We start from the raw sequence: 24,915 nt of genomic DNA, 5'->3' as shown, positions 1-24,915 counted from the left end.
GATGAATCACTTCAAGATGGGAAGAAAGCCCACTGAAATGCACTGAAGCATTTCAGGACCATCACTCCCCTTCACTAGAAGCAGGTTCCCCTGCAATTATTAAACAGCTCTGGGATCTCTTGGGATAAAAGGCAGAATGAGAATGTCTAAAACCTTATTCTTTATATTCCCTCTTACACTGCTAGTCTTGTGAGCTACACAGATAGAAATGTACACTGGCTTCAAATTAATTTAATTTTGCACAGGCAAATTTCACAGTACAATGTAATCCTGAACCTGCTATTGTGTCACCATCCACCTTACTACTCAAAAGTGTAGATAAGACTTGCTTCATAGCAGAATTAATCTAATAAAAATAGATGCACGTCCATTTTACAACACAGATTTCAACTTTTATTGTTTGAAGGGTTGTAATGGAGCCAAGATATAAATCTAGAATCACAAACTCCTTTCTATTTCTTTATAAAACTATAAAAATGGACCACTTCTTCATACTGAAACAGTGCAGACATGGGTGATTCCTGTCATTTCCATTTTACACTTCTTGTCTAAAACAACTAATAAACTTGTATGCAGGAAGAAGGAAGCTTAGAAACAATGGGAATCATCATTAATTTTTGCTCTATTTTAGCAAGTTCATAAGATAAAGGAGGCAGTTTGATAAGTAAAGCAGATTTTCTTGTTCAATATAAGCCCTATAAAACATGTCTACTCAAAAAGTATGGTTTTGTTAATGTGTGCAGCAAACATCACATGCACTTCATATGCTGCCAACCATGGATAAGTGCAAAAATCTCCATTGTATTCATTGGAATGAAAAAAAAGGCTAAATTTGGTCCTCCAACAGTTGACCAACAGTACAACTGTGGGTTATAGCAAAGCATTTAAGAATATTTCACTTGCAAAGTGAACAAAGTGATTTCAACATCAATTAGAGCAACAGGACTACCCAGGTTCTTAAACAGACATGAATGTTTAAACACTTTGCTGGTCAGGGCTTGATTATTTATGGGAAAATCATACTCCAGAAAAAGCAGTCCATGCAGAATGGGTACACAGTCTGCACAGAAATCTCTGCCTTTGTGCCCTGCCAGTATGCCTGAGCTCTGAAGGGACAGTACGAGTTCCACCGATGTGCTGACACTGAGGTGACCGATTGGGAACAACATTCAGCTATTTACCTTGGGATATGGACATTTGCCTGCTAGTAAATTAATTGATGCTGCTGGCCACATTTCACAGAACATCCCTCAGATGTTGTTCAAGTTAATAAACCTGAATAGAGACATGCTACACTCATTTCCAACAGCCAGGTTAGAGCATACAGTTCATTTATACTGCCTTTTAAACCTGAAGTTCACAATCATTGCTTATTGCACTCCCTGTAAAATGTGAATACCCAATTTACTCAACACCTTTTTTTGTGCCTTGAATTAGCTGACAAGACAGCTCTAGTCTCTCTTGTGACCAAGTGTCCCATTCGCACATGTCAAGTATCCTATTCTATTTAGTTCTATCCCAATTGCTTAGTGTCTGCAATAGAAACATCCACTATATTTTTCCTGATCTAAAAGCTGATTTAATACCCTTAGACAAAAGAGGCCTGGTATTTTGGTGAGCTCCCATGGGCTTAACTACCACAAAGAGGGGTTTGTTGAATACACACATAAAGAGGAAGAGATAGGAGGCAGGCACTCTGATCTTTATGACCCACTGATTATTCTATCAGTTAGCTGAAGCATAAATCTTCCCCCTGCCCTAACAAAATACTATTTTACTTCCCTTTACTCTATATTTTATCTTTTATAGCCAATAAAGCATTAAACATTACAAAAGGTTATGTTCTCATCAAGATTTTCGCTAAATGACAATAAATTTTAAGTTGAGCCAAGTGAAGGTTGCAGTGGCAGCCATGGCCCTGACATTTGACACTTTCTAATGACACACTCTGAATACAGCATCACCACCAGTACCAGGGAAACCCATCTGGAAACTTTGACACTGAATTTGAAGCAGTAATGAGCCTCTTAAATTTTGTAATGGCAAACCTATACTCTAATGCCACGCTGAGCCAATTTTAACAATCTACTATCTGCTTCAGCAACAAATGGGATGTAGGAAGCGCAAAATCTTCCTCATCTGTTCTGAGGACCTGATCCAGCATGAATGCAGAGACATGTCAGCCTTCCCAATGACTTCAATGGGCTTGGGATCAGGACCTGCAAGATTTCAACTTACAGTGAAGGAAAGGAACAATTTATATACACATGGGCGTGCATACACATACGCATACATACTTCTTAGCACAGGCGCTGACTTCTATTTTTGCTGGGGAGACACATAAGATGATGATGATCACCTAAGATGATGAAGAGATAGTCCTCTTCTAGGGTGATCACCTTTGCAAAATGGAAAAGCAGGACACTTGGCACCTGCCCCTGCCCAGCAGCATGGCCAGAGCAGAGCTGAATGGAGCCCGTGGCGGGGGGGGGCAAATGTGGGCTCCTTGCCCTGCTGCCCCCGCAAGCCCTGCACCCTGCCCACCCAGCAGCAGCAGGGAGCACTACTCCATGCTGTTGCCACAGCTGCTGCCAGGTGGGCAGGGGGCACCTCACCATGGCAGCACGGCCGGTGCAGGGCTCCCAGGGGAGGGCAGCAGGGCAGGGAGCCCCAGGCCACAGCAGGTAGCCCGCATCTGCCTTGCTCCATGCACAAATCTGGATGGCATGTGCTGGCCCATACCCCACTCCCCGGGAGTGCACACAATGGCAGGGAGCTGCCTCCCCCCACCCCTGGATGAGCCACCCGTGAGTCTATCCTACTCCCCGCCTCAGCCCCAGGCACCACGCACCAGCCTGGCTGAGCAGCACCCCCAGGCACAACCCCTGTCCCACACCCTTCCTCACTGTGGGGACCTCAATCTGCCCCAACCCCCAACTCACCTGCAGGCAGCTGGGGAGCTGCTCTCCACCGCTACCTGGGGCTGTATTCCTGGCCAAGTGCGTGTCTGGATGCGCACACATGCACTTGAATCCTGCTCCTTGCAAGCTGGAACTCTGCCATCCTGCAAGGGGAACCCACCATTACCCACATTTTTCTGTGGTGAATGGAAAACCCAGATCCCTGCACGATACGAGGAATCTGGGACAAATTCAGTCCTGGAGTCATGCAGCCTGGGACTGGGATCTTGATGTTCCCATTTCGGACTGTCCCACCCAATTAGGGATGGGTGGTCGTCCTACCCTCTTCCTGAGGGGGGCAGGGCCCTCAGCCCCCCGTACATGGCACCTATGCTCCTTTTAGAAATATTGTTCCAATTAAAATCTATATAATACACATATTACCAAGCACATGAGGACCATGTTAACATTAAACTAAAGTTCAGTAAAATTGCAGTCAGTTCATACACCTGTCAATAACACCTCTCTGATGTCAACCTGAATAGATTTGAAACATTATTCATACTTGTTATGCTCCTTAGCCACATACTAACAATGACATCAGAAATTTCAAATCACAATCTGCTTCTACAAGTTGTACTTAATATAAATACACAATATATAATTAGCATATACACATATGAGTATCAAATAGTTTATGTACTCATTAAAACAAAATCATCACTACTTAAAAAATAATAAATCTCAAATTGACTTTCTATTGGGCATAAAAACTCTTAGTCTGTGCTGGAAGCGTTCAAGTATGTTTTGACCAGATAAAACAGAATGAACAGTTACAGTTTAATTGCATAAAAGTGTGCATGCTCATGTACATGTACACACACCCACACACCATTATTATTGCAGCCCATTCAAAAGAATTTAAAATAGTGGACATCTATTAAAAAGTGAAGGATGTATGATTTCTAATCCAAAATGCATATTTATTACAGATTAAAAATACAACCTAATACACTTCATGCCTATCCCCGACTTTAAGATGGCCAATCTGTCTGTGCCCAGGAATGTCCAAACATAAGAATCCAGGATGGATGCATTTTGGTATGTTTGTATTTCTATTTGCATCACAATTGTTGTTACTTAAAACACCAATACTGTAAATTAACTTCCTTTGCTTATAATTGGAAGGATGAGCTCATTGTTTTATATAGATGGTATCGTTTCAACACTGAAAACAGTCCATTTTTAATCTGCCCAGGCTAGAAGAAAGAGGGACCCTTCCCCATTACTGCCAAGTGGGATCCATTTTATATTTGCTTGTGTAACCCCCTTGGACTGAGAAGGGAACTTGTCAAAATGCATCCATCCTGGGAAGTACAGGGGACCCTGCTGAGCATGCTCAGTGGGGAAGTGGTGGTGGCTGGTGTACCCGAGGGGCCCTGAGGACAGTAGTCAGCGGGGACTCTCGGTGAAGGGGGCAGAGTCTGGCAGGCTGAGACAGACTGTCCTGGGGAGACCACGGACTGATCAGGGCTGCGTGAGCTCTGGCTCCCGCTGCTGAAAGAGGCAGGTGTCCCGCTTCGAGCGCCAGCTGGCAAGAAAAGTGACACAAGTATGTTGGATCCATCCAGAGGCTCCAGAGAAGGTGGATTCAATCTGCTGCTCCCTGCTCTCCAGTTATGCAGAGCAGTGACAATGAAGCCGGTTAATAGCTTATTCACTACTAAGGTGTGATATAATGAATATCTCTATTTGGGTTTTTTAATATCTCTATTTTCATCATCATTATTCACTGAGGAAAATTTGATGCCAGGTATCCTACACTAGGCATCCTGGTTTCTTATGTATGTGTAGTAAATGCAGAAGGGTTGTGCATTTGACATAGCATAGCTGTTCCATTTACACCACTTTAACTCTCCATAATTTCAGCCTCACAGGGCACTTCGGGATACAGTATCGCTTTCCTGGTTTGTGTCATGATACTCAAACATACAGAGCATCAACCTCATCACCAACAGCAACAGGAATGAAGCTGAGAGGGGAATAAAAATGTTTACATATTTGAGGCTAGCTTTTTCCCCTTGAATTTTGAGGAAGTATATTCTTTTGATCTTAAATCATATTTCAATTGGTTTTAACATTTCACCATGTCCTGAGCCCTCCTAGCACAGTGAAGTTTATTAATATAGATTTTTTTATTAGCAATTTATTTATTAGCAATAACATTGCTTGGATTTACTGCAAAGATGCAAAGTTATACCACTGGAAAGTAAAGTAAACCTACTGACCTCAGAGAAGTTACTCTTTATTTACAGTACATGGACCTCTACATTTCAAATATCTTAAAGTCCTGTTTTATGTGCTCAATAAAAAAGAAAACAATCAATATTATTAAGTATTGTGCCTGTGTGAATTGGGTATATGTAAAGATCAGGAAATCATGCAGGATGCTCCCAGCTGAAACCAAGAAATACAGCAGCCTGAAGCAGAAGAAGCAAAGGCAGAAGAGTCCTCCTACCACAGTGAAAGCTTTCCATTAATACCCTGTTCATGAAGGATGCCCTTTAGAGGCAAGAAAGAAGTCTACAGGCCCATTTAGTCACTGATCTCTGGATAAGACTGCCAATGTGGAAATCAAACAGTGCAACCTCATCTGGTACTTTTTAAAAGCAAGATCCCAAATTGTTTAAAACATACTACAACTAAGACAAGTCAAGGAAAGCATCTACATGTATTGAAAACATCTAGTCCCGACTTACTGAAAATTGGACTATAGTCACAAGACCCATTTCACATATGGAGTTCAAATTAAAAAGATAACCACTGTGAATGGCTGTCAGACACTAGAGACCTGGACTGGAGTAAACCTATACTGAGGCTGAAAAGAGCTATAACCAAAAAATCAATAAAACAATCTAGTATCCCAAATGGAATAAGTGATTTTTTTTAACAATAAACATAATTTACTCTAATTTAACTCGTCTAATCTAAGAATCTCAGAAAGCTTTATATAATGAAGATGGTTCTCATTTTTCAAAAGGGGAAACTGAGGCATACACAAGTTAAGCAACTTGCCCAAAGTCACATAGACAGCCATCTATGTGATGAAAACAGAATCCAAGAACCCCGAGTCCTAGTCTCTTTATTAATAACGTCCCCAGCAGCCTCCATACAAATGAATTCTAATAATGAATGCATTCTACTAATTCATACTAATGAATTAGAAGTGATTAGTGTACTACCTACCTTTATTAGTAATATTCTTGCACAAATCAACAAAGTGTGTGGTCTTCTCTAAAGTGGGTAAACAGGATCTTTAAATATCTGTTGACTATCATCAGACACATTTTAGTGCTATTTGTCTCTGGTCATTATTAGGTTAGGTTTAGCATCAAGTTAGTTAAAGATTTCCTAACTTCGTAAGTTTTCCAAATGCAAACACGAACAGAGACGGTGTTATGATAAAGTGCAATAGGACAGATTTAACAACATGCAGTAAATGAGCGATCAGCGATCCAAGAGGACAACAGGAGTAGTCCTGCTTAGAGACAGTAGTGACCAAAAAGCTGCATTCTGTTGTACATAACCATTTTTCAGTTGGCAAAATTTACCAGAAATGAAGGTTAATTCATACATTAAAAGAATGCAGTAAAGGGAAGGGGAGAGGACAGAAATGTTATAAAAGTAAATACTTCAAGGTGGAAATACAGCAAAATAAAATCAATTGTTGCCAGTGGAGGGAGAGAGTGTTGCTCAGATCCAGCCATATTTCATTGGTAACTCCCTTATGTATAGTTTATTTTTCACTTGGCTTTGTACACCACTAAAAATCAAAATAGACATTTTAAATTAGATCAGGGCACTTTCAGTCTGTTAGAAATACATTCATAAAACTAGAGGTGGGGGAAAGTATTTTTTTTCTTGTTTATTAAGTGTCATGTAAAATAATATCAGGAATAGTCAATGTGGTTGCTCAATGTATTATTCATACTAGTTGCAATAAGGGTGTTAACCAGTCAGTGATACAGGAAAAAAAAAAAGAAGTGACCTAATAATGAAACTATTGTTTGAATAACACAATGCTGCTCATAGGACAGAATAAGAGCTCTTCATTTGAGCCAACATATAATTATAGAGTGCTGTTCTATTTTATCCAACTGTTAGCATTAGCTCTTGTTTTTTGACATCACCAGCTCTATTCTGTAGCTGTTTAATTAAGAGCCCAATCCTTAAATGCTTGTAAATCAGGCTTAGTCCTGAAACCACTCCCATTAATATCAAGGGCATTATGAAGAGTAGAAAATAGGGTAGCTGGGACATAACTGTGCTCAGATTTGTATGGGTTTTCTTCAACTGCTCCAAACCCCTGCGTGGAAATTCTTGTTTTGTTTTAAAAACTCTTCATTTAAGTTTTAGATTAAATCTCCTTCTGAGTTTCAAGAAACAAGTATCCAATTTTAATAAATCAGTTTTAAAATCTTACTTTCAAGGTAAACCAGTGCAAATGAGGCTATGAACAAACATTATAAGGCCCAGGTTCTCTAAGGTATTTGAACACCATTCAAATAATTAGGCATTAACTACTTAAAAACCCTGGAGGAACTCCATCTGGATCTTTCCAGGATTTATGAATGTCTCAGGCCACTAACCCCAAATATTTGTATGGCACGAAGCAAGCTTTTAGTGCCTACTGAATATAATATGGCCAGGATTAAAAAAATACTCCTCTTTAGCCCTTTGTGGTGTTTTGTAGTTTGTTTTGGCATTTTTTTTAATGATACACACAAAATTTCTTCGTCCAATATTAAACTACCTCCCAATATCTCTGAAAGACATTCTACTTTTGATCTTGGTTCCTTTTTAATCTGATTTCTGTTACGCAGTCAAAAGAAACATCTCCGCAGGCCATTTAGATAACTCAAGGTTTGATGGCTTTGACCTGAATTTATCCATAATACACTAAGTACAGATTTAGAAAAAAATAATCAGACAACCCCCTCAACTCTTTTTCGGTTGTGTGCATTCATATGAAAGTACACATGGGGCATCCCTGAAAAATGTTACTTCATCAGTTAGTTTACTGCAGTTCATTATTTCAAACCTTTTGGCTCCTCGGTTCCCATAACTTCTATTTAAAACACGGTATAATCACCAAATATAGAAACAGAAAAAACTTTTTCCTGATACACCTGCTCTTACTCTTCTTCATCAATTTATCTTTTACTGCACAAGCAATATAAAAATGAGATAAAATCCCACCTAGTTAGGTTTTAATTTTCCTCTTGCCTCAGACTTGTCATTCATGCACCTCTACAACTCATGGGCAGCACAATTCTCTTATTAAAATAACTTAACCTAAAATGGAGAAAAGGCAGCAGAGAGAGAGATCTTACCATTTGAAATGTTTAGCATTTGAGGTCCGAACACAATCAGAAAATAAGAACTAACTGTTGAAGTAGTTTTTCTTATCAAACAAACAAAGACTCCAGAAAGATCTAATATTAAACTTAGCTGCTAATAGGAAGTTTTTTGTCTTCTCTGATGTCCCTGCACCTAAACATTTCCCAAAATAGATTCATTTTTACATATAGAGAATATAGCAACAGCACGTGCTTTTGAGCATATTTGCAATCTAGAGGTTAGCAAACAATTTGAAAACAATCATTCTATGAACTGCTACTTGTCATATCAAGATTTATGCATTGTCCAGAACTGCTGCGCAACATTTTATGTAAAGCCTATTTGTTAGCTTCCTGTCCACAAGGGAATAGTAGTTTCAGTGGAGACAAACTGTTCAGATTTAGCTGTAGGAAGTAAAAACTGCAAAACACACCAAGGCTGAAATGCTGCTCAGGCTGGTTTACATACCTCTTTTTAAACATAGCGTATAATGTTAATTGCTTCATTACTCAGCAAGTAAACTGAAAAAAAAAATATAGTATATATGGTAACTATATAGATGGATACAGTTACTATTATGAGATAAAACTTATTGTGCTTTATTTTGTAACAACCATGAAAAGTCTATAAAGTAGCATCAGTTTGATATCATCTAAACATTTTTTTTTTTAAATTAAATCCACAATGTCTCTACCAAGAGATTCATCACATCTCATTCCTGGAGCGTTCCAAAATATTGAGAAATAAATAGAACACATTTTTACATGCTTCATTTTTAATACCAAATGACAAAGAAGTGATCCCAAATACTTATTTCTCTTTGAAAACAAATAGTTCCACAAGGTCAGTATTTAATGAGAAAAGCATCTTTTGGCAATAGAGTTCAAGGATGAAATATCCCAACAGCTATTAAAAAAAAGGAAATTTTCCAGTAATAGTCACAGTTTTATCAATATGATCAGAAAATTTGTTAGAGGTTTGACCCCATTTTATATTTTTACCTTACAAATAAACTGATTTAAAACAGCCTGTCTAAAGAACTCTGTTTTTTGGCAAAATGATTCAACAGCCATTGCACCAGGAATTGACAAGGAATTTGCTTTGTTCTTCAATTAACATACCTGTGCTTATTTTTTCCAATCGGCCTTCTTGAATTGGGAGACATGAATTTCCTATTAAGCATTACATACAATTATCTTAAATAAGCCACACTGAAAAAGAACCCGATCAATGCATCTCTTTTCTTCATTAAGACACTAAAATGTACAACCTGGACATAAACAAGTCACTTCACCTAATTAAATGAATTCTTTCTCTCTATTAAAAATTTAAAAGTGTTCCCTGAGTGTAAACATGTCACTGTGAGTGGGGAGGGAAAGAACCCTAACGCCCACGAATAATTGGAAATAGCTCCTTTAGCAAAGCCACTCTAATAGCATATGTGCACATAAATTATTCTAATTGTTTTATTATTAGTAAAGATAGTGGAAATGCAAAGGGTGTTCAACTGTTAGCAATTAAACCCTCAAGTGCTAATACGATAAAGCAAAAAGGTGATATATTTAATTGCCTACTGAGAAAGCAAGAAAGAATATTTTTTTAAAAAAATACCTGCTTTGCAGCAAGCAGAAGACAAACAATATTTCCAGATTTCCTATTCTATGAAAAGGAAAGGAAAGGTTCTTGTGCAGCTATTGCCATCATTAACTTGTCCTTTAAAGGTATATTCAGAAATCCTTAATTTTTGAATGGTCGTAAAATGTTTAAAATAAAAAGGCTTGTTTAAAACTCTAAAGCTTGTAATTCATGTTGGAGTCAGAGATCAGTCATCTGTTTATGAGATTATATATTCCAATGAGCATACCTAATTTTAGATTCCAAGAAAACATGGAAGTGAAAATTATTTTGACAGTAAATTTGAGTCTGAAAATGTAAATGTTTGCAGAAACCAGAGTTCTTTTTTTTTTTTTTTCAAATGTAGGGAAAGCCTGAAGCTTTCTCCGAGCTCCCTCTTGTGAGCAATTGCTAAAAATACATCCCAAGTGTTTCATTCTGCTCTCTAGAACCAACTTGAATAAGCAGCAAACTAACAATTTTTGATCAAGCTCTTTTGGCTGCTAATATGCCATGGCCTCAGTCTGAAAACACTGCACCCTGGTTCTCAGGGTATTATTTGTGTGCAAATATTGGTCCCTAGAAGGAATAGGTTAATTTTCTGGGTCTCCTGCATTGAATTGGAGAAAACAACTTCTATCTGACTTCTCCTGTGGGGTCATCATCTCTCTCTGCAGCTGGCAGAAATTAAACTTGAGGTGCTAACTTGAAGGAGATTGTGGCTCTCCTCACTTTGCAGGGAAAGCCTGGCCTCTCACAGTAAAGCAAAGTCTACACTATTTAAAACTGTCAAATACCTAGAAGAGTATTGTATACTTTTCTTTAAAATAACCAGAGGTTTAGAAATAGGTATTTATAACAAACAAACAGAAGTGTGTCGCTTCCAAGCCCAGTCTGGTCCTCAGACTCTGGTCTGAGCTTGATACTTGTCCAGGCCTTGCATTTCTTTCCTGAAAGAGCCACTTTGACCACAGTTTCATTTGTAAGATAATTAGTATTTCTCTTCTGCATGGGGACACTGCAGTGATAAATGTGGCTTGTGAGATGCTTGGGAGTTCATCAATGCTGCTAATTTGGGATTGATTTGAGGCCACCTTCAAGGCCACACCTGGCAACACATGGAGCCTCCATGCTCGACACTAGCAGCAGGCTGGCCGGCCCCAAGGTCAAGGTGCTGCTGCCACTACCACCAAGGCTACCCTGCCCTCAACTCACCTGGGTATCAGGGGCCCAAAGTCCAGGAAATCTTCCAGTAGCAATTCCACTGCGCCTGGGTGTGAGGTTTGCCCCCATTTCCTCTCTGTACTGCCAATGTACAGCTGATCCCAGGAGGAAGGACAAGCGGATTGCAGGGCTCTCCTTCAGGACTAGCAGGCACAAGGCACATATAGACAGGGAGGGGCTGCTCCTGTGGCTTGGGCTGGCTGAGGAAACCCCGCCACAGGAGTTTCAGTGTAGACAGACACTCCGATGCCGTTCGAGTGAAGGTGATATGTCCGTATGCAGAGAGCAACACAGAGGTAGAGATTTCAGTTGCTGTTGTGAAACAGCTAATACACTCATGTGTGACAGTTGAGAATGATTAAGTTTGCCTAACCTGTTGCTTTCAATATGTCCACGTGGGCAGAGACCCTCCTTGTCAGCATACGTGTGCATAAAGAAGTTGGGTGTCTGTGAACAGCTGATTTTAAACAATGTTTCAATGTTTTAATTTTCATCAGAACAGAAATGACAAAAAATTAATATTTTAATTGAATTGTTTGTAGCCTAATATTAGAGCTGGACTGTGATTTACCAGTACATTTTTTCTGGTCTGTCTTACCAAGTGTTGAAGAAAGTGTCACCAACTAGAAAACAAACAAACAAAAAAACCCCAAACCTTGTAAACTAACATTTAAAAAAGGCAGCTTGCATTAAAACGACGATATGTGGAGAAGACATTTCTCAGCCTTTTAAAAGTAATTTCTTACTCTTACAAGAAACTAACTGGCTTTCTGCACCACGTTTAGCAAAAAAATGGCAGTGGCCTTCTAAATTGCATAGATTTATTTAACGTTGCATTTCATTAACTGCTTAAATGGAAATCCCAAAGAGAGAACTGCAGTTCTGACTGTCCTGCAGGAGTGAGACAGAGCATGCCGGCCATCAAATTCTAGCTGCTCATTCCACTGACTGGCAAAATGTCTGCTCGTCTGATTTCTTTTATGGGACCACATTTGAGCAAGCAAAGTTTATAGAGATGACTTACCTAATTGCATTAAGAAAATGATTTGCTATCTCAGCAAGTACTTTAATGTACAAATCTAGAAGGAAAAGGGCTTCCATAAACAGGTGTGAATGGCACGGTTTCATCAAGCATTAAATTGGAAGCGTTCCTGACAAACATTACATTTGTGCATTTGGATACTAAGATTGTGGATCAATTTTGTAAACTGTAGACAGCATTTTCACACCAAAATATTCATGGCTATATAAAGACAACTGTATATCAGCAAGAGAAAAATGTATTTTCAAGCAACATGAAATGGGTGGCTGTCTGTTTCTTATCAGTGTTGTTTCTTGCTAGGTTTCAGAAAGGCTGATTTTAAAAATGTTATCTCCAGGGGGTAGACTAGTCTTTGATATGAGGCCACAGGTCAGGTAATGCTTGAGGAAAAACAGCTGATACTTGTTGGCAGTTCTAATATTTCCTAAAGGAATAATACTTGGTAACTGAGGAAATTACTCCCCCCCCATTATAATCACTATATAAATAAAGACATCCAAAGGGCATATGAGCTAGGGCCCTGATCCTGCAGTAAAGCACACACAGGCTACCCCCTGCTGTCTTTTGGGCACCTCCAAATTCAGTGATCCCACTCATAGTTTCATAGTTTCTAGGGTCAGAAGGGACCTGAACAGATCATCGAGTCCGACCCCTTGCCCTGGCAGGAAAGAGTGCTGGGGTCAAATGACCCCAGCAAGACGATCGTCTAGCCTTGTCTTAAAGACCCCCGAGGTAGGAGCCTGCACCACTTCTCTTGGAAGTTGGTTCCAGATCCTAGCCGCCCTGACCGTGAAGTAGCGCCTCCTGATGTCTAGCCTAAATCTACCCTCGGCCAGCTTGTAACAGTTATTCTTAGTCACTCCTGGCAGTGCTCAGGGGAACAGGGACTCCCCCAATGCCTGCTGGTCCCTTCTGACTAGTTCGTAACAGGCCACTAGATCCCCCCTCAGCCTTCTCTTGTGGAGGCTGAACAGGTTCAGGTCCCGTAGCCTCTCCTCATAGGGCCTGCCCTGCTGTCCCCTGATCATACGAGTGGCCCTCCTCTGGACTCTCTCCATGCTGTCCACATCCCTCTTGAAGTGCGGCACCCAGAATTGGACGCAATACTGCAGCTGCGGCCTGACCAGTGCTGCATAGAGGGGGAGGATCACCTCCTTGGACCTGCTCGAGATGCATCTATGGATGCACGACAAGGTACGGTTGGCCTTCCTGACTGCATCCCCACACTGCTGGCCCATGTTCATCTTGCCATCAGTAATGACTCCAAGATCCTTTTCTGCCTCTGTGCTGATGAGAAGGGAGTTCCCCAGCCTGTAGGTACGGTGATGGTTGTTCCTCCCCAGGTGCATCATTGTGGAATGGGGGCCCAGTGCAAGGTTTAAACAGTTTTGTATAACTCTGCATTTTTCACCCATAGTTGTATTACTACAACCCCTAATGTGGATAAAGTTAGTTATATGCAGGGCTCCTGGTTTTCTGTTTAAAAGTCACAAACTCTCCGATTAACACACCCACACACTGATTAAAAATCCCCCAAATCTGCATTTTTCTGGATTTAAAATAAAACACCACTATATGTATATGTATGTATCAGTTGAATATGGGGTTTTATTGATATATTAACCATTTTAAAGCAATTTGGAAACCTACCAGTGCCTCACAATCACCATAATAAATTCCAAATACCTATACATTTTGGCATTTGATTTAGGGTTTTTATCGTGGAAATTCAGAGCTCCCCCTGCCCTCTTAGCTCCCCCTACCACTGCTTTGTGGCCCTGAGCAGCCCTGATATGCCAGTGCCCTGTCCATGCCATTGCCCCTCACTCACAACCCATGCTCCCCCCGGGCCTGCTGATGCCCTTCCCTCCCCCCCCCCCCCATCAGGTACCCCTCACTCAACCCACAGCTCCCTGGCCCTGCCAGTGCCCTTCTCTCCCCAACCCACAGTCCCACCTCCCCCACCCCTGCTGGTGTCCATCACTCATGGCCCACAGCCCTCTGCCCCACCCAGCTGGCAGACAGGGGCTCCAGCTGCCAGGGCTATGGGGCCAGGGACCCAGGTCCACAGCCCCCTGCCCTCCACCCCCCCCCCCCCACCAGCAGTGCCCAAGCCCTGGCTGCTGCCAATGGGAGGTGGTGGAGCCCAGCTCCCCCTGCCCCTGCTGCTAGCACTGCTGGAATGGAGCCCATGGAGAAGGGTTGGATGCAGGCTGCCTGCTGTGGTCTTTGGGCTCCCTGCCCTGCCCTGCTGCCCTCCCCCTGGAGGCCTCCGCAACCCAGTGAGCGGGACTCGCAGGCTTGGTGCCACCACTGGGAACTTCACATGGCCATGGCCTGGCACCCGCTGCCCGCCTGGCAGCAGTGGGGGTGGCAGCGCAGTTATCTGCTCTAGATGTGCCACTCATGGGGGAGGTAGGAACTGGGCTCTACGCTCTGCTCAGGCCACAGAAGCTGCTCCCTCTCACAGGTGGTAGCCAGGGCTCGGGTGCTGCTGGGGGAGGGGTTAGGGGGCTGCAGACCCAGGTCCCTGGCCCACATATGAATCTGGGGGGCACATGTGCGCCATGCCCACCCCAGAAATTTGCACAGCAGTGGGGAGCCAGCCTCCCCTGCCACCCACTAGATGAACCACTCACAGCTGTCTCACACCCTGCCCAGGCCCCACAACTGTGCATTCCCACTCTGGCTCCGGCCCCAAGCACCACGCTGGCTGGGCAGTGCCCTACCCAACTCCCTCCCTCACTATGAGGGCCTCTATTCCACCCCCACCCAGACTTATCTGCAGGGAGCTGCAGGAACTGCTCTCCATGCTCCCTGGCTGTCATATGCATGTGTGTGTGCACATGCACGTGGTGCCCCCTGCCAGATCGCCCTCCCCCAGCCCCTTGCAGGCAGGGACCCTGCCAGCCTGCAAGGGGAAACTTGCTGCTTTCTGCATTTTTCTTTGTTAAAGGAGAAAAATCTGTGTTTTTCTCCTTAAAATGAGAAAATCCATTTTTCTGTGTTGAACAGAAAATCCAAATCTCTGGTTATAACGTGTTTTTTTATTGGTTTAGCCTTTCCCCCTTCTCTGTGGAATACAGCTATACCCATACACAAGCAAATTCGTATTGTTATAGTTTCATCTGCCCTATAGGGTTACATCACTTGAACTGTACTGGCACAGGTATGGAGGTGTAACAGTTGTGTGCAAACATGTCATAAAAGGCTCTTTTGAACTGAGCTCCATGCAGGAAGTCTTCAGGCTAATGGCAGTTTCAGGGAGACAACACAGTGGAAAATAACTTGCTTATAGAAAAAAAATGTACCTTTCTTTATTTTAAAGCTCACTACCTTGCATCATTCCAGTGCAAAAGAAAAGTGCTATGCTTTTTCACTGGGAACTGGGAACAACTCATTTGCAAAAGTTAATGGTCCTGTTTCTAAATCTGTCTCATTATGAGGAATGAGAACTCCCTTGCCTCTTATCTAACTATGAATAACCTTCAGTTGGGGTCTGGCAAGAAGGTGTTTGTGAGTAAGCTAAGAATAATGTTTACAGGCAGGTAACTTTTATAAGTGTTGGCTCTTGAAAACTGCTCAGAGATCACATACACACGCTTTTTAACATACTCCAACACGTGAATAAAACAGAAAACACGAATGAGGTGCAAGTGTTGCTTGATACTTCTTTGGATTAATCAAGAGAATTTATGCATAACTTCACATCTCATAAGAAAGAACAGAAAACTGTGAGGAAAAAAGGGGATAATTCCAGACCAAAAAATGAACCCCTGAGGAAAAAGAAAAAGGAAGAGAATGAAGCCAGTACGGAGAGCGAGCTGAAAGTCTACCTACCAATCACTCTGCTTTAAAACAAAGTATGCAAGACAGAAAGTAGTTTTCTTAAAGTAAAAATTCAGTTTTATTTGTATTTTAATAGGACCATTACACAAAGAGGCAGAATCTTTCACAAAGACCTCTTTGACCTTGGAATGTTCATTTCTTTGGCCTCTTGCTTATAAGAACTTTGGTAAAGCCAAGCAATGCACTGCCAGCTAGAGAAGTACAAGAAAGCATACAATACCACTGGTCTCACATATATGAAGGCAAGCCAAAGTTAGCTAGGCAAGTCAATTTTCTAGGATTATGTAAGGATAAAGAGCATAAAAGCATATCTCTGGACAGAGATGTCTTCTGTGATGATTTTCAATCCTCTCCTCCACACAGGTTGAGCAGTGCCTTTTGGTAATCACCCTTTGTGTCTTGCTGTAAAGTAAAGGAAAAAAAATATAAGGTATACTCTGAAAGACAGTGAAGCTTACATGCAAGGCAGCAGAACGAGTGCACTAAATTCTGTATTTCTGGGGCAAAGTAAAGTACAAAGCTGAAGCAGTTAACCACATCGCCTCCTCCAATATATTAATACTAAAATCTCCACAAGCTGTAGAAAGTAGGAAGCCATTTTTAAGCAAAAATTACTGTATGGTTTTTGACATGCAATGTAAAAGGAGGAACAAAATGGGAACTCTGGTTCAAAATTAATAAGTAAACAGCAGAAAACAGAAGAACAAGGTTTAGTTCCTCCCTCTGGTTACCATCTATCAGTTAGCTCTCTCAGTCACTGCCAGTCTGGGTATATTTGTACCAGGGAGCTGGAGATGGAAAGGTTTATTCACCAATCCCCTGATGTACCCTCTCTAATTTGTTTCAATTAACCAAAGCAAAACACAACCCAGTTTCACCACGCTACCTCAAGTCAACTGATTTGGAATTTTACAACTCTGCTCCTTCCACGAATACAATATTACTTGGATTCAAAACAAAATTAGGCAGTACATGCATGTAGTAAAAGTTCTTGGTTTAAACTGACACAACAGAATCAATATCACTAGCCCATTTTACAGATAGGAATGGAGGCACAAATGAATCAACTGACTTGCACAAAATCACCCAATAGTAAGTCTGTTGTACAGCCAACAAAGCGTTTCAATCTTGGCACTGTCTAATAATAATCATGGCCCTATTGCTGGGTTGGCTTATCTAATGGTGGTCTACACACCAGGATCCCATGATGTTGAACCTTTTAGCCAGAGCATCCATAGCTATAAGAGGATGTTAACATTTCTAATATGTAAATGGTAGATAAAAGCTTTGTCTGCAACGATTCAGTAGAAATTTATATTTATTTCCTAATGGACTATATTTTATAATGCTCTCTTACACTGAGGTATAGCCCTTTCTGTGGGAGACTTGGACTAAAAGAAGTGTGTTTGCAAAGTGGTGCAGGGAAATTTAACTTGCATATAAACTAAGAATAAGATGTCAGCCACTGCCACATCTCTTCCAATGATGCTGTAAAAATTGAACACTCTTGAACAATTACCAGGAATAGGGCATCTGGCCCAAACTCTTTCCACAGCTGCTGACACAGAGCTCCCCGTCTGGGGAAAATTACTGCCAAAACTATTATGCAGCTACTATGAAGTGTACATTTGTAGCCTCAGAAGCTAGCACGCATACTTATTTCAGCTTTATGCCCCCACCAGGACAAGCTGTTTTCCAGGGTCAGAGACAAAAACTGTAAAGCTCCTGGGAATGATTTAGGAATATGCACCATCAATTCAGGAGTATTACGCCTAACTCTTTCCTGTTAGACAATGTAGGAAACACGTTAAAAAGGGACTACACCCAAATCTGACATCTTCTTCCAGAGTTAAGTTATGTGGAAGAGCCTGGGCCAGATAAGCTGAAGCGTTTTTTTAGCATGTTTCATTCCCCTGCACTCACCCATGCAAAACAAATGCTGGATGGGATATGACAGGATGAAGAACCTCTCACATGGTGATAAATGGGACATGTTAGTTTGGATGGGGCCCAAAATTTACATGATTAGGAGAGGCAGGTTAGAATCAACACCTAGAATTGGAAAGCCCTTGCTCTTCATTCAGTATTTTTAAAGAAGAAAAAAGCTTGAGACATATCTTCCATGTCCCCTCACGGGCCAGACAGGATTATTCCAGTCCCAGAGCTAGACCAACTTCAGACAGGGCAGCTAGAATCTAGGGTTCTGTAGCATGAATGGGAGTTGTAAGCAGCTGCTTGCCTGATCTCTTCCTCTATGGTCAGTCCCATCTCAAGCTCATTGGTGCTTATTTTCCTTTTGCTTCTGGCTTTGGGAAGAGCTTTCTCCACAAACATATCAGCCAGCTACAAACATCTGCACACAGTCTAAAGCATGCATATAATTTCACTGCCTATTGCTCACAGATTGTAGTCTAGTTAAAAGTTTAGGGTGAGATTTTCAAAAGTACCTGGCATTGTCCTAACTGCTCCCAATGAAACTGATGACAAAATTACTGCCGACTTCAATGAGTGCAATTAGACTGATGCTGAGAGCTTTTGAAAATCCCATGCAGTGATTAAAACAAGAGGTTTTTTTACTCACCTGGATGAAATAATAGAGGGATTTTCCATACTTCCTCTTGAATTCGCTCTTAACTTTCAGCATATCAACCTCACTGCGGGACACCATAATCCTGATCAGGACCTTGTCACGGGTTCCTTTGCCCTACAAACAGACTTACATTTACAACAGTAGCTGCTGAAGTGAAAAAACAGGACAGCCATAGCAGTGTAAGAAGGGAGACTAATCTACTGCCAAGTAGTTAAAAGTTAAAATAGATTACTTCTTTCCTCACTGCTGTATTTGATAATCCCTCTGAAAATCTTCTTCACTATACTGTCCTCTATTTGGCTGATATATTATTGTGTATTTTCCAGTACAGCAGAAACAAAAATGTCTCCCTTGCATTTACCTCTTAATACACTAGCATTGTATCCCCATTATTTTTAGTGGAAATGTGTACTGTTTTCTCTGTGTGGCTCTGTAGTCTATTCCATAGAAGTTCTTAAAACATGTGCAAAAGCAGTGTTTGACTGCCTTCTACTAATGTATTAAGCTACTTAAAATGCAAGCCCTTTAAGCAGGGATGATCTTGGTCCACAACTGTGGGTCCAAGGGTGCTATGATAATTTATAACGATATGGCTAACCTCTGTCCCATGCATTTCATTCTCTCATTTTCTCTCTAAGGAAACTTTGTTTTGGGAGGTTTTGGTATTTGGTACCATCACACCAACATGCTGATACCATCTGTATGTCAAGGCAGGATTTTGTTTTTTTCATTTAGAATGAGGGCGTTCTTCACCCAGTGTTTGTAACAGTTAGACTGATCACATCTCAGTCATGAGCTATTTGAGACCAATTTAACTTGCATGTGTCTGAAAACCCTACTGTTTACTATTAGTTCAAAGAGCTCAGCATTAGCTGCCTTTAGACTTTTCGAGGTTTCGCTCATGCTTGCTTACCAGTTCTTTCCCTAGGCAAGTTTTTATAGATTTTTTATGTTAAATAAGCTCCCACTCCTTTTAATGTCTCTTGTTTCTTCTCTGGGAACTTTCCACCTACTGTAGATTAGGATTTATGTCCTGTACAGCACATAAAAGTGGCCAACCACATAAGATGCACTAGGAACACTTTCCTGTGACCTATGCTTGTCATCTCCATTTTAACATCCCACATTCTGACAGCCTTCAGATTACTTACTTTTTGTCCAAGGTTTCATAATTATCATCTCAGCACCATTTGCTATGTATTGTGGGTAAGGTACCCATTTTAACTCATACTATATAGCCTTTGTCCTGACACCTACTAATTCATGGACAAAATCCACTCCAGTTCACTTAGATGGGAATTAGATTTGGCTTTAAAATTTTACTTAAAGTTTGACACCCATGAATAATCTGCCAGTCAAGCAGTGTGGACAGATTTAAAAGTGTCACTAGCTTCTAATGGTAGTCCTAGATATTCTTATGACATAGCTATTGTATCTGTAGGTTTCTATGGGCTACAAGTGGAGCAAGCCAATTTTTTGAGGGTTAAAATTACAGTGATATTACTCGCACAGCTAGAGAAACCTCCAGATATAACAACTGCATTTGAACAGCCAATGCATGCTCCAAGGGGAAATTCCACCTCTCATTTCCAAGCGGTTGAAAGTTACATTTGTCCACAGCCTTAATAACGTCCTCATCTCTCTTTTCTAAATTAATTACCATTTAACAAAAAAGCTAAGTGCAGAGGAAAATAACTGATGCTCACTCTACACTTCAAAGCTATGTGTTAATGACAGCAGCAGATTTGAAACAGTATCTGTAGAACAACCTTACTGTTACAGCTCTGTGGTTTTTTGCAGCGAATGCTATTCAGTCTACTATTTTCTTTCTCAGTATGTCTGTTGACATTTCTGCATAAAGTACATCAGATTAATTTCTCTATGCATATAATATTAAAGCATGCTTTTGAAGAAAACCAGCCTTGATGATGTAATTAGCTATGCTAGTGCCATCTAAACAACTGCAAAATTAATGGAGAAGAAAGAAGAAGAAAATGTGATTAGACAAGGAAGGAGAGCAAAAGATTCAGTAGAAAGAAGGCCTCTTTCAGCCCCACCATACCTTCATGGAGTCATACAATCGATCAGCAAAGTATAACTGCTTGTTTTGAATGCACTGGACTGAAAAAGGAAGATAGTATGATTGGTTACACTTGCTAGAGGTATGCAAAATGAATGATACTGCACTTTTTTTTATGAAGATGTGATGGCTAACCTACAGGGAAGGAGGAGATATACGTCCAAAAATACCACAGATACATTATTTGTGTCTGAAATGACTGTTTCAAGTGGGTAAGTTTAGGCAGTCACACAAAGGCATTTAACCAAAGCTGTGTAAGATCTGACAAATATTTTATCATCGTAGTGCTATCATATCACATTATGGTGCTCCCTCACAATTCTAGGTCTAGGCTTTGTTCAGTTAAATAATTTTGGTCACCTCCTTTCTGAAAATGCTAATACTGATGATACCCACATAGCTTTCTCCTGCAGAGTTTGTGCTTTTCCTTATGCCTTTTGCCTTAAACAGTCCCTGGCTGTCCCAGCACTGTATCTCTAAAACATTTATCCCTCTACAGTCAGTCCCCACAAACAAAGTCCATAGCACCTCTCCAAACTCCACAATTCAAAGCACCTGACTGCATTTACATTCCTGTCCATGTGACAGAACACAATGGCAAATTAAATGCCCCTAATAGCCTCCCAAAGTCCTCCTAGGTGACTCTGACAAGCACTGTTGTTCTCTTCAGTCTCTCTCAGCTCACCAGATTTTTAAAGCAGGCATTCAGAGAAAATATTTCAGGTGTGAGGTTAAGCTACCTTCTCCCATAAAGCTCAAAGGACGATTCTGTCCCTAAATACCACAGAAAAAGTAACAGCAGATCATAAACCATACTTCTCCTTTGAAGAGTTGGCTGCAGAAACTACTTTTAGCAGAAGACAGTACATTGATTAATTACACTTCTTCCCACTTCCAATTAAAACAGTAAAATTCATTCATAGATTCCACGCTGATGGCACCCTAAGTGCCTTTGCTTTCCTCTAGCATCTTCAGAGCAGTCATTATGCAAGCGAGCCTCTCTCTGCCTTCTCTCTGTAAGAAGACTGCAAGAGCATTGGAAATGGGTTTTTTTGTACGCTGCTGTTAACCTGGATGAACACACATCAGCTTACCAAGATTAAGGAAGGCATTTTCCAGGTCTCCCTTGACCTCCTTCTTGATGCTCTCCAACATATCATATGGGCTGTAGCTCTTGTACCTCTCGAACACTATGGTAAGGAAGAAAACCATTGAAAAAACCTAAAATAGCAGCTGCTCACACCTCTTAAGTTATACACACAAATGCAGGGCACAGGACATGTGCGTGGAAAAAACTTCACAATGCCAATAGAAGGGCCAGACTGAGAACAGCAGCAAGGTGTAAGTACCTTGTATGCTACTTTGATTTCTCTTTCAATGATTAAATTGTAACACATCAGGAAGTCGTCAATTAACAGATACGTTGGGTAACATTTTGGTTTGTTTGTTTTTTTGGTTTTTTTAACTATAAAATAGATCTCCAAGTACTGAGAGCATTTCCAGTTCTAGAATTTAAACCTTCAAGAAAATCCTCACAAGAGGCTTTCTTGCATGGCTGTTAAAACCAGAAGCTACTCCTGGAACCCAATGATACATGATTAAACATGTGATGCACACAGCTGGGTCTGTGTGCAGGATTGCAGCTGTGAATTTAGTAGGGGTGAACCGATAGAGATTTTTTGAGCTGATCCCGATAATTGATTTTTAAGAAGCCATATCAGCCGATACTGATGTGATATGCAGCCAGGTAGTCTGGAGACGAGCATCACGCTGCTAAATCTGGTGCTAAATCTGGTGTGGGAGGAAAGGTGGGGGAGGGAAGGGATGTAGGGAGGCAGATTTTGGCCCTCATGGTGAGGAAGGGAGTGGGGCTGGGGAGGTACTGCTCAGCCAGGGCATAGGACAGAGCCACAAGTGGCTCATCCAGGGGGGCACAGGCTCCCGCTACTGTGGGCACCCTGGGAGGGCACAAGGGACATGTGGCCCCAGATCTGTACATGGGGCTGCTGCTGTGGGCTGGTGCCACCATCTGCCCCAAGCACAACCTGGCCCAGTCCCCGCCCCTGCCAGAAAGAGCCCGGCACAGCCCCTAGCCCCAGCCCATAGTGGCAGCCTGCCCTACCCTGCCCCACATGCAGAACCATGGGGCACACCCCCCATGTCATCCTGGGGTGAGCACAGCACACCCCAAAATGAGCTCCTCATGGCTGCACCCTGCCTTGCCTGGGCAACACCCGTCCCTGCCCCACTCTCTTCCTCACTGCGGAGACTTCAATCTGCCCCACCATGCCCCTTCCCTCCCCTTTCCCCTTTCCCCACACCAGACTTACCAGCCCAAATGCTGCTCTCCAAGCCACCAGGCTGCGCTCCTGGTCTTGTGTTGTGCTGCAGCTGCATGCATGTACGGGGCATTTATCGGGCACATTATTAGCCACAGCAGGCAAAAGCAGCCAATTTCTGATACTGTTAATTTTCCCTGTCAGTGCCAATCTGATTTCATAGACATTAGGGCTGGAAGGGACCTCAGAATATCATCGAGTTCAGCCCCCCGCCCAAAGGGCAGGAAGTCAGCTGGGGTCATAGGAGCCTAGCAAGATAAGCATCCAATTTACTTTTGAAGGTGTTCAGTGTAGATGCTTGAACCACCTCCGATGGCAGGCTGTTCCAGACCTTGGGGGCTTGGACAGTAAAGAAATTCTTCCTTATGTCCAAGATATGGGACCGATATATCAGTGCACCTCTAAAATTTAGAGACCATTTTTGAAAGTGTGGTTTCTAAGATGTATTCCTGCTGCGTGCACACGTGCATGTACATGCAAAACTTCAAGCAAAGAGATGAATGTATTTACTTTACTTTTAAAGTAATGTTTAAATATTTATTTTTTCCCCAAATGGTAATGGCACAGCTGATAAACTTAAGATTTTTCTGCTTGCTGGTCTCATTTTAATCACTATTAGAAGGAAAAAATAACCACCCATTTCTAACTCCCTCCTATGGAAATGCTTTGTTTAAAAAGTACCTTTCTGGAGGTGGGGAATGCTTCTTTCAGTCATAATGTTGATCCACTTAGGAACATCAGTTCCCTTCCTCTTCACACCAGCATCATAAAGGTCCTATGGTTAGAATGAAAAGTCCTTCTGTAGCCACCAGAGGTCAAAAAAGGTAGTTGCTTCAAAGCTATACAAGTTTTCTTTGGTTTTTTGTTTGTTTTTTTTACGGTAAAAAAAGTTCTTTAGGAGCTGAATTAGATGAGAAGGCCAACATGCGTAATATACTCTTCAAGGGGACTACATAGACAAAACTAACAGATCTTATTCACAACTAGGAGAGGTTGTGCCCTGGGATAATTTCATTGAGTTCAACAGAGTTATTCTTGATGTGTGCTGGCTTCAGTGGCTGTATGCTGGAGGACTATTTACATAACATTACCAATAAATTAATCCCTTGAGATAGTTTCATAATCTTTGTAGAAATCGCTTGGGTTCCAACCATTTTGAACCCCAAGAAAATACCACTGCTCTCTTATCATTCTTGACTAAGAAATTTCCTTGTCAAAGTATGCAAAAGAAACTAAAAGCCAGATGTGTATGGGCTGTAGTTGCAGAAAACGATAAAGGGATCTGACTGATCTCTCAGGATTATAAGTAGTACATGCTGAAACGAGTAACCTGCCTATACCTTCCATCCAGTATTGTAGGGAATTTACACGAGCTCTTTCTGTATGTGCAAAAGCAAGAAGCACTGTATCATTTATGAAGTTTAGTTACTTAGCAGCAGGAGCACTTACTCTGGCATCTTGATCAATAAGTTCATAATCAACCACAGAACTGTCCTCACTTCTTCTACCCTTCAAACAAGAATAAAACATTTTAGTAGAGGTTCAATAGTGATAACCTGATTTAAAACATGCAAGCCTTTTTCCCCACAATTCAAGTTAGTCAGCATTAAGTGACCAGTTACTATAGTATGTCTCATATCCATTACACAACTCTGTAACAGACAATACTGCCTTATCAAATTACTTTCATACAGTATCCAAACCATGTTATTTCAAGTTGCTGGTTATACAGTGGTATTGAAAGTGAATCAAAACTTGTCATCAGCAGGCAATGGATTTCTGATATGGCTAGTAAGTAGCCAACAGGCGAGTAGACTGAGAAACCTGATAAAATAAGGAAAAGCACAGCTAAAATTGCACTTGCTCAGAATATCTTA

General features: G+C 41.4%; 1 protein-coding gene across 2 annotated transcripts in view; it reads right to left on the bottom strand.

Moving 5' to 3' along the window:
* Positions 1-16,060: 16,060 nt before the first annotated feature.
* The window catches only part of ANXA2 (annexin A2), a 52,322-nt gene continuing 43,467 nt past the window's right edge, over positions 16,061-24,915 (bottom strand). For both annotated transcript variants that reach the window (XM_090028732.1, XM_090028733.1), the window contains 6 exons: positions 24,488-24,547; positions 23,720-23,813; positions 21,794-21,889; positions 20,682-20,740; positions 18,611-18,733; positions 16,061-16,431 (listed from right to left, as the gene is read on the bottom strand). In XM_090028732.1, coding sequence (XP_089884858.1) covers positions 16,372-16,431; positions 18,611-18,733; positions 20,682-20,740; positions 21,794-21,889; positions 23,720-23,813; positions 24,488-24,547 — 492 coding nt within the window. In that variant the 3' untranslated portion in view covers positions 16,061-16,371. The remainder of the gene's footprint in view (positions 16,432-18,610; positions 18,734-20,681; positions 20,741-21,793; positions 21,890-23,719; positions 23,814-24,487; positions 24,548-24,915) is intronic.

This window comes from Crocodylus siamensis, chromosome 15 (genome assembly GCF_052110815.1).
Source record: "Crocodylus siamensis isolate JL-2025a chromosome 15, ASM5211081v1, whole genome shotgun sequence".
Lineage (NCBI taxonomy): Eukaryota > Metazoa > Chordata > Crocodylia > Crocodylidae > Crocodylus > Crocodylus siamensis.
The sequence above is the reverse complement of the archived record's forward strand: the minus strand, read 5'-3'. Positions and strand labels throughout refer to the sequence as shown.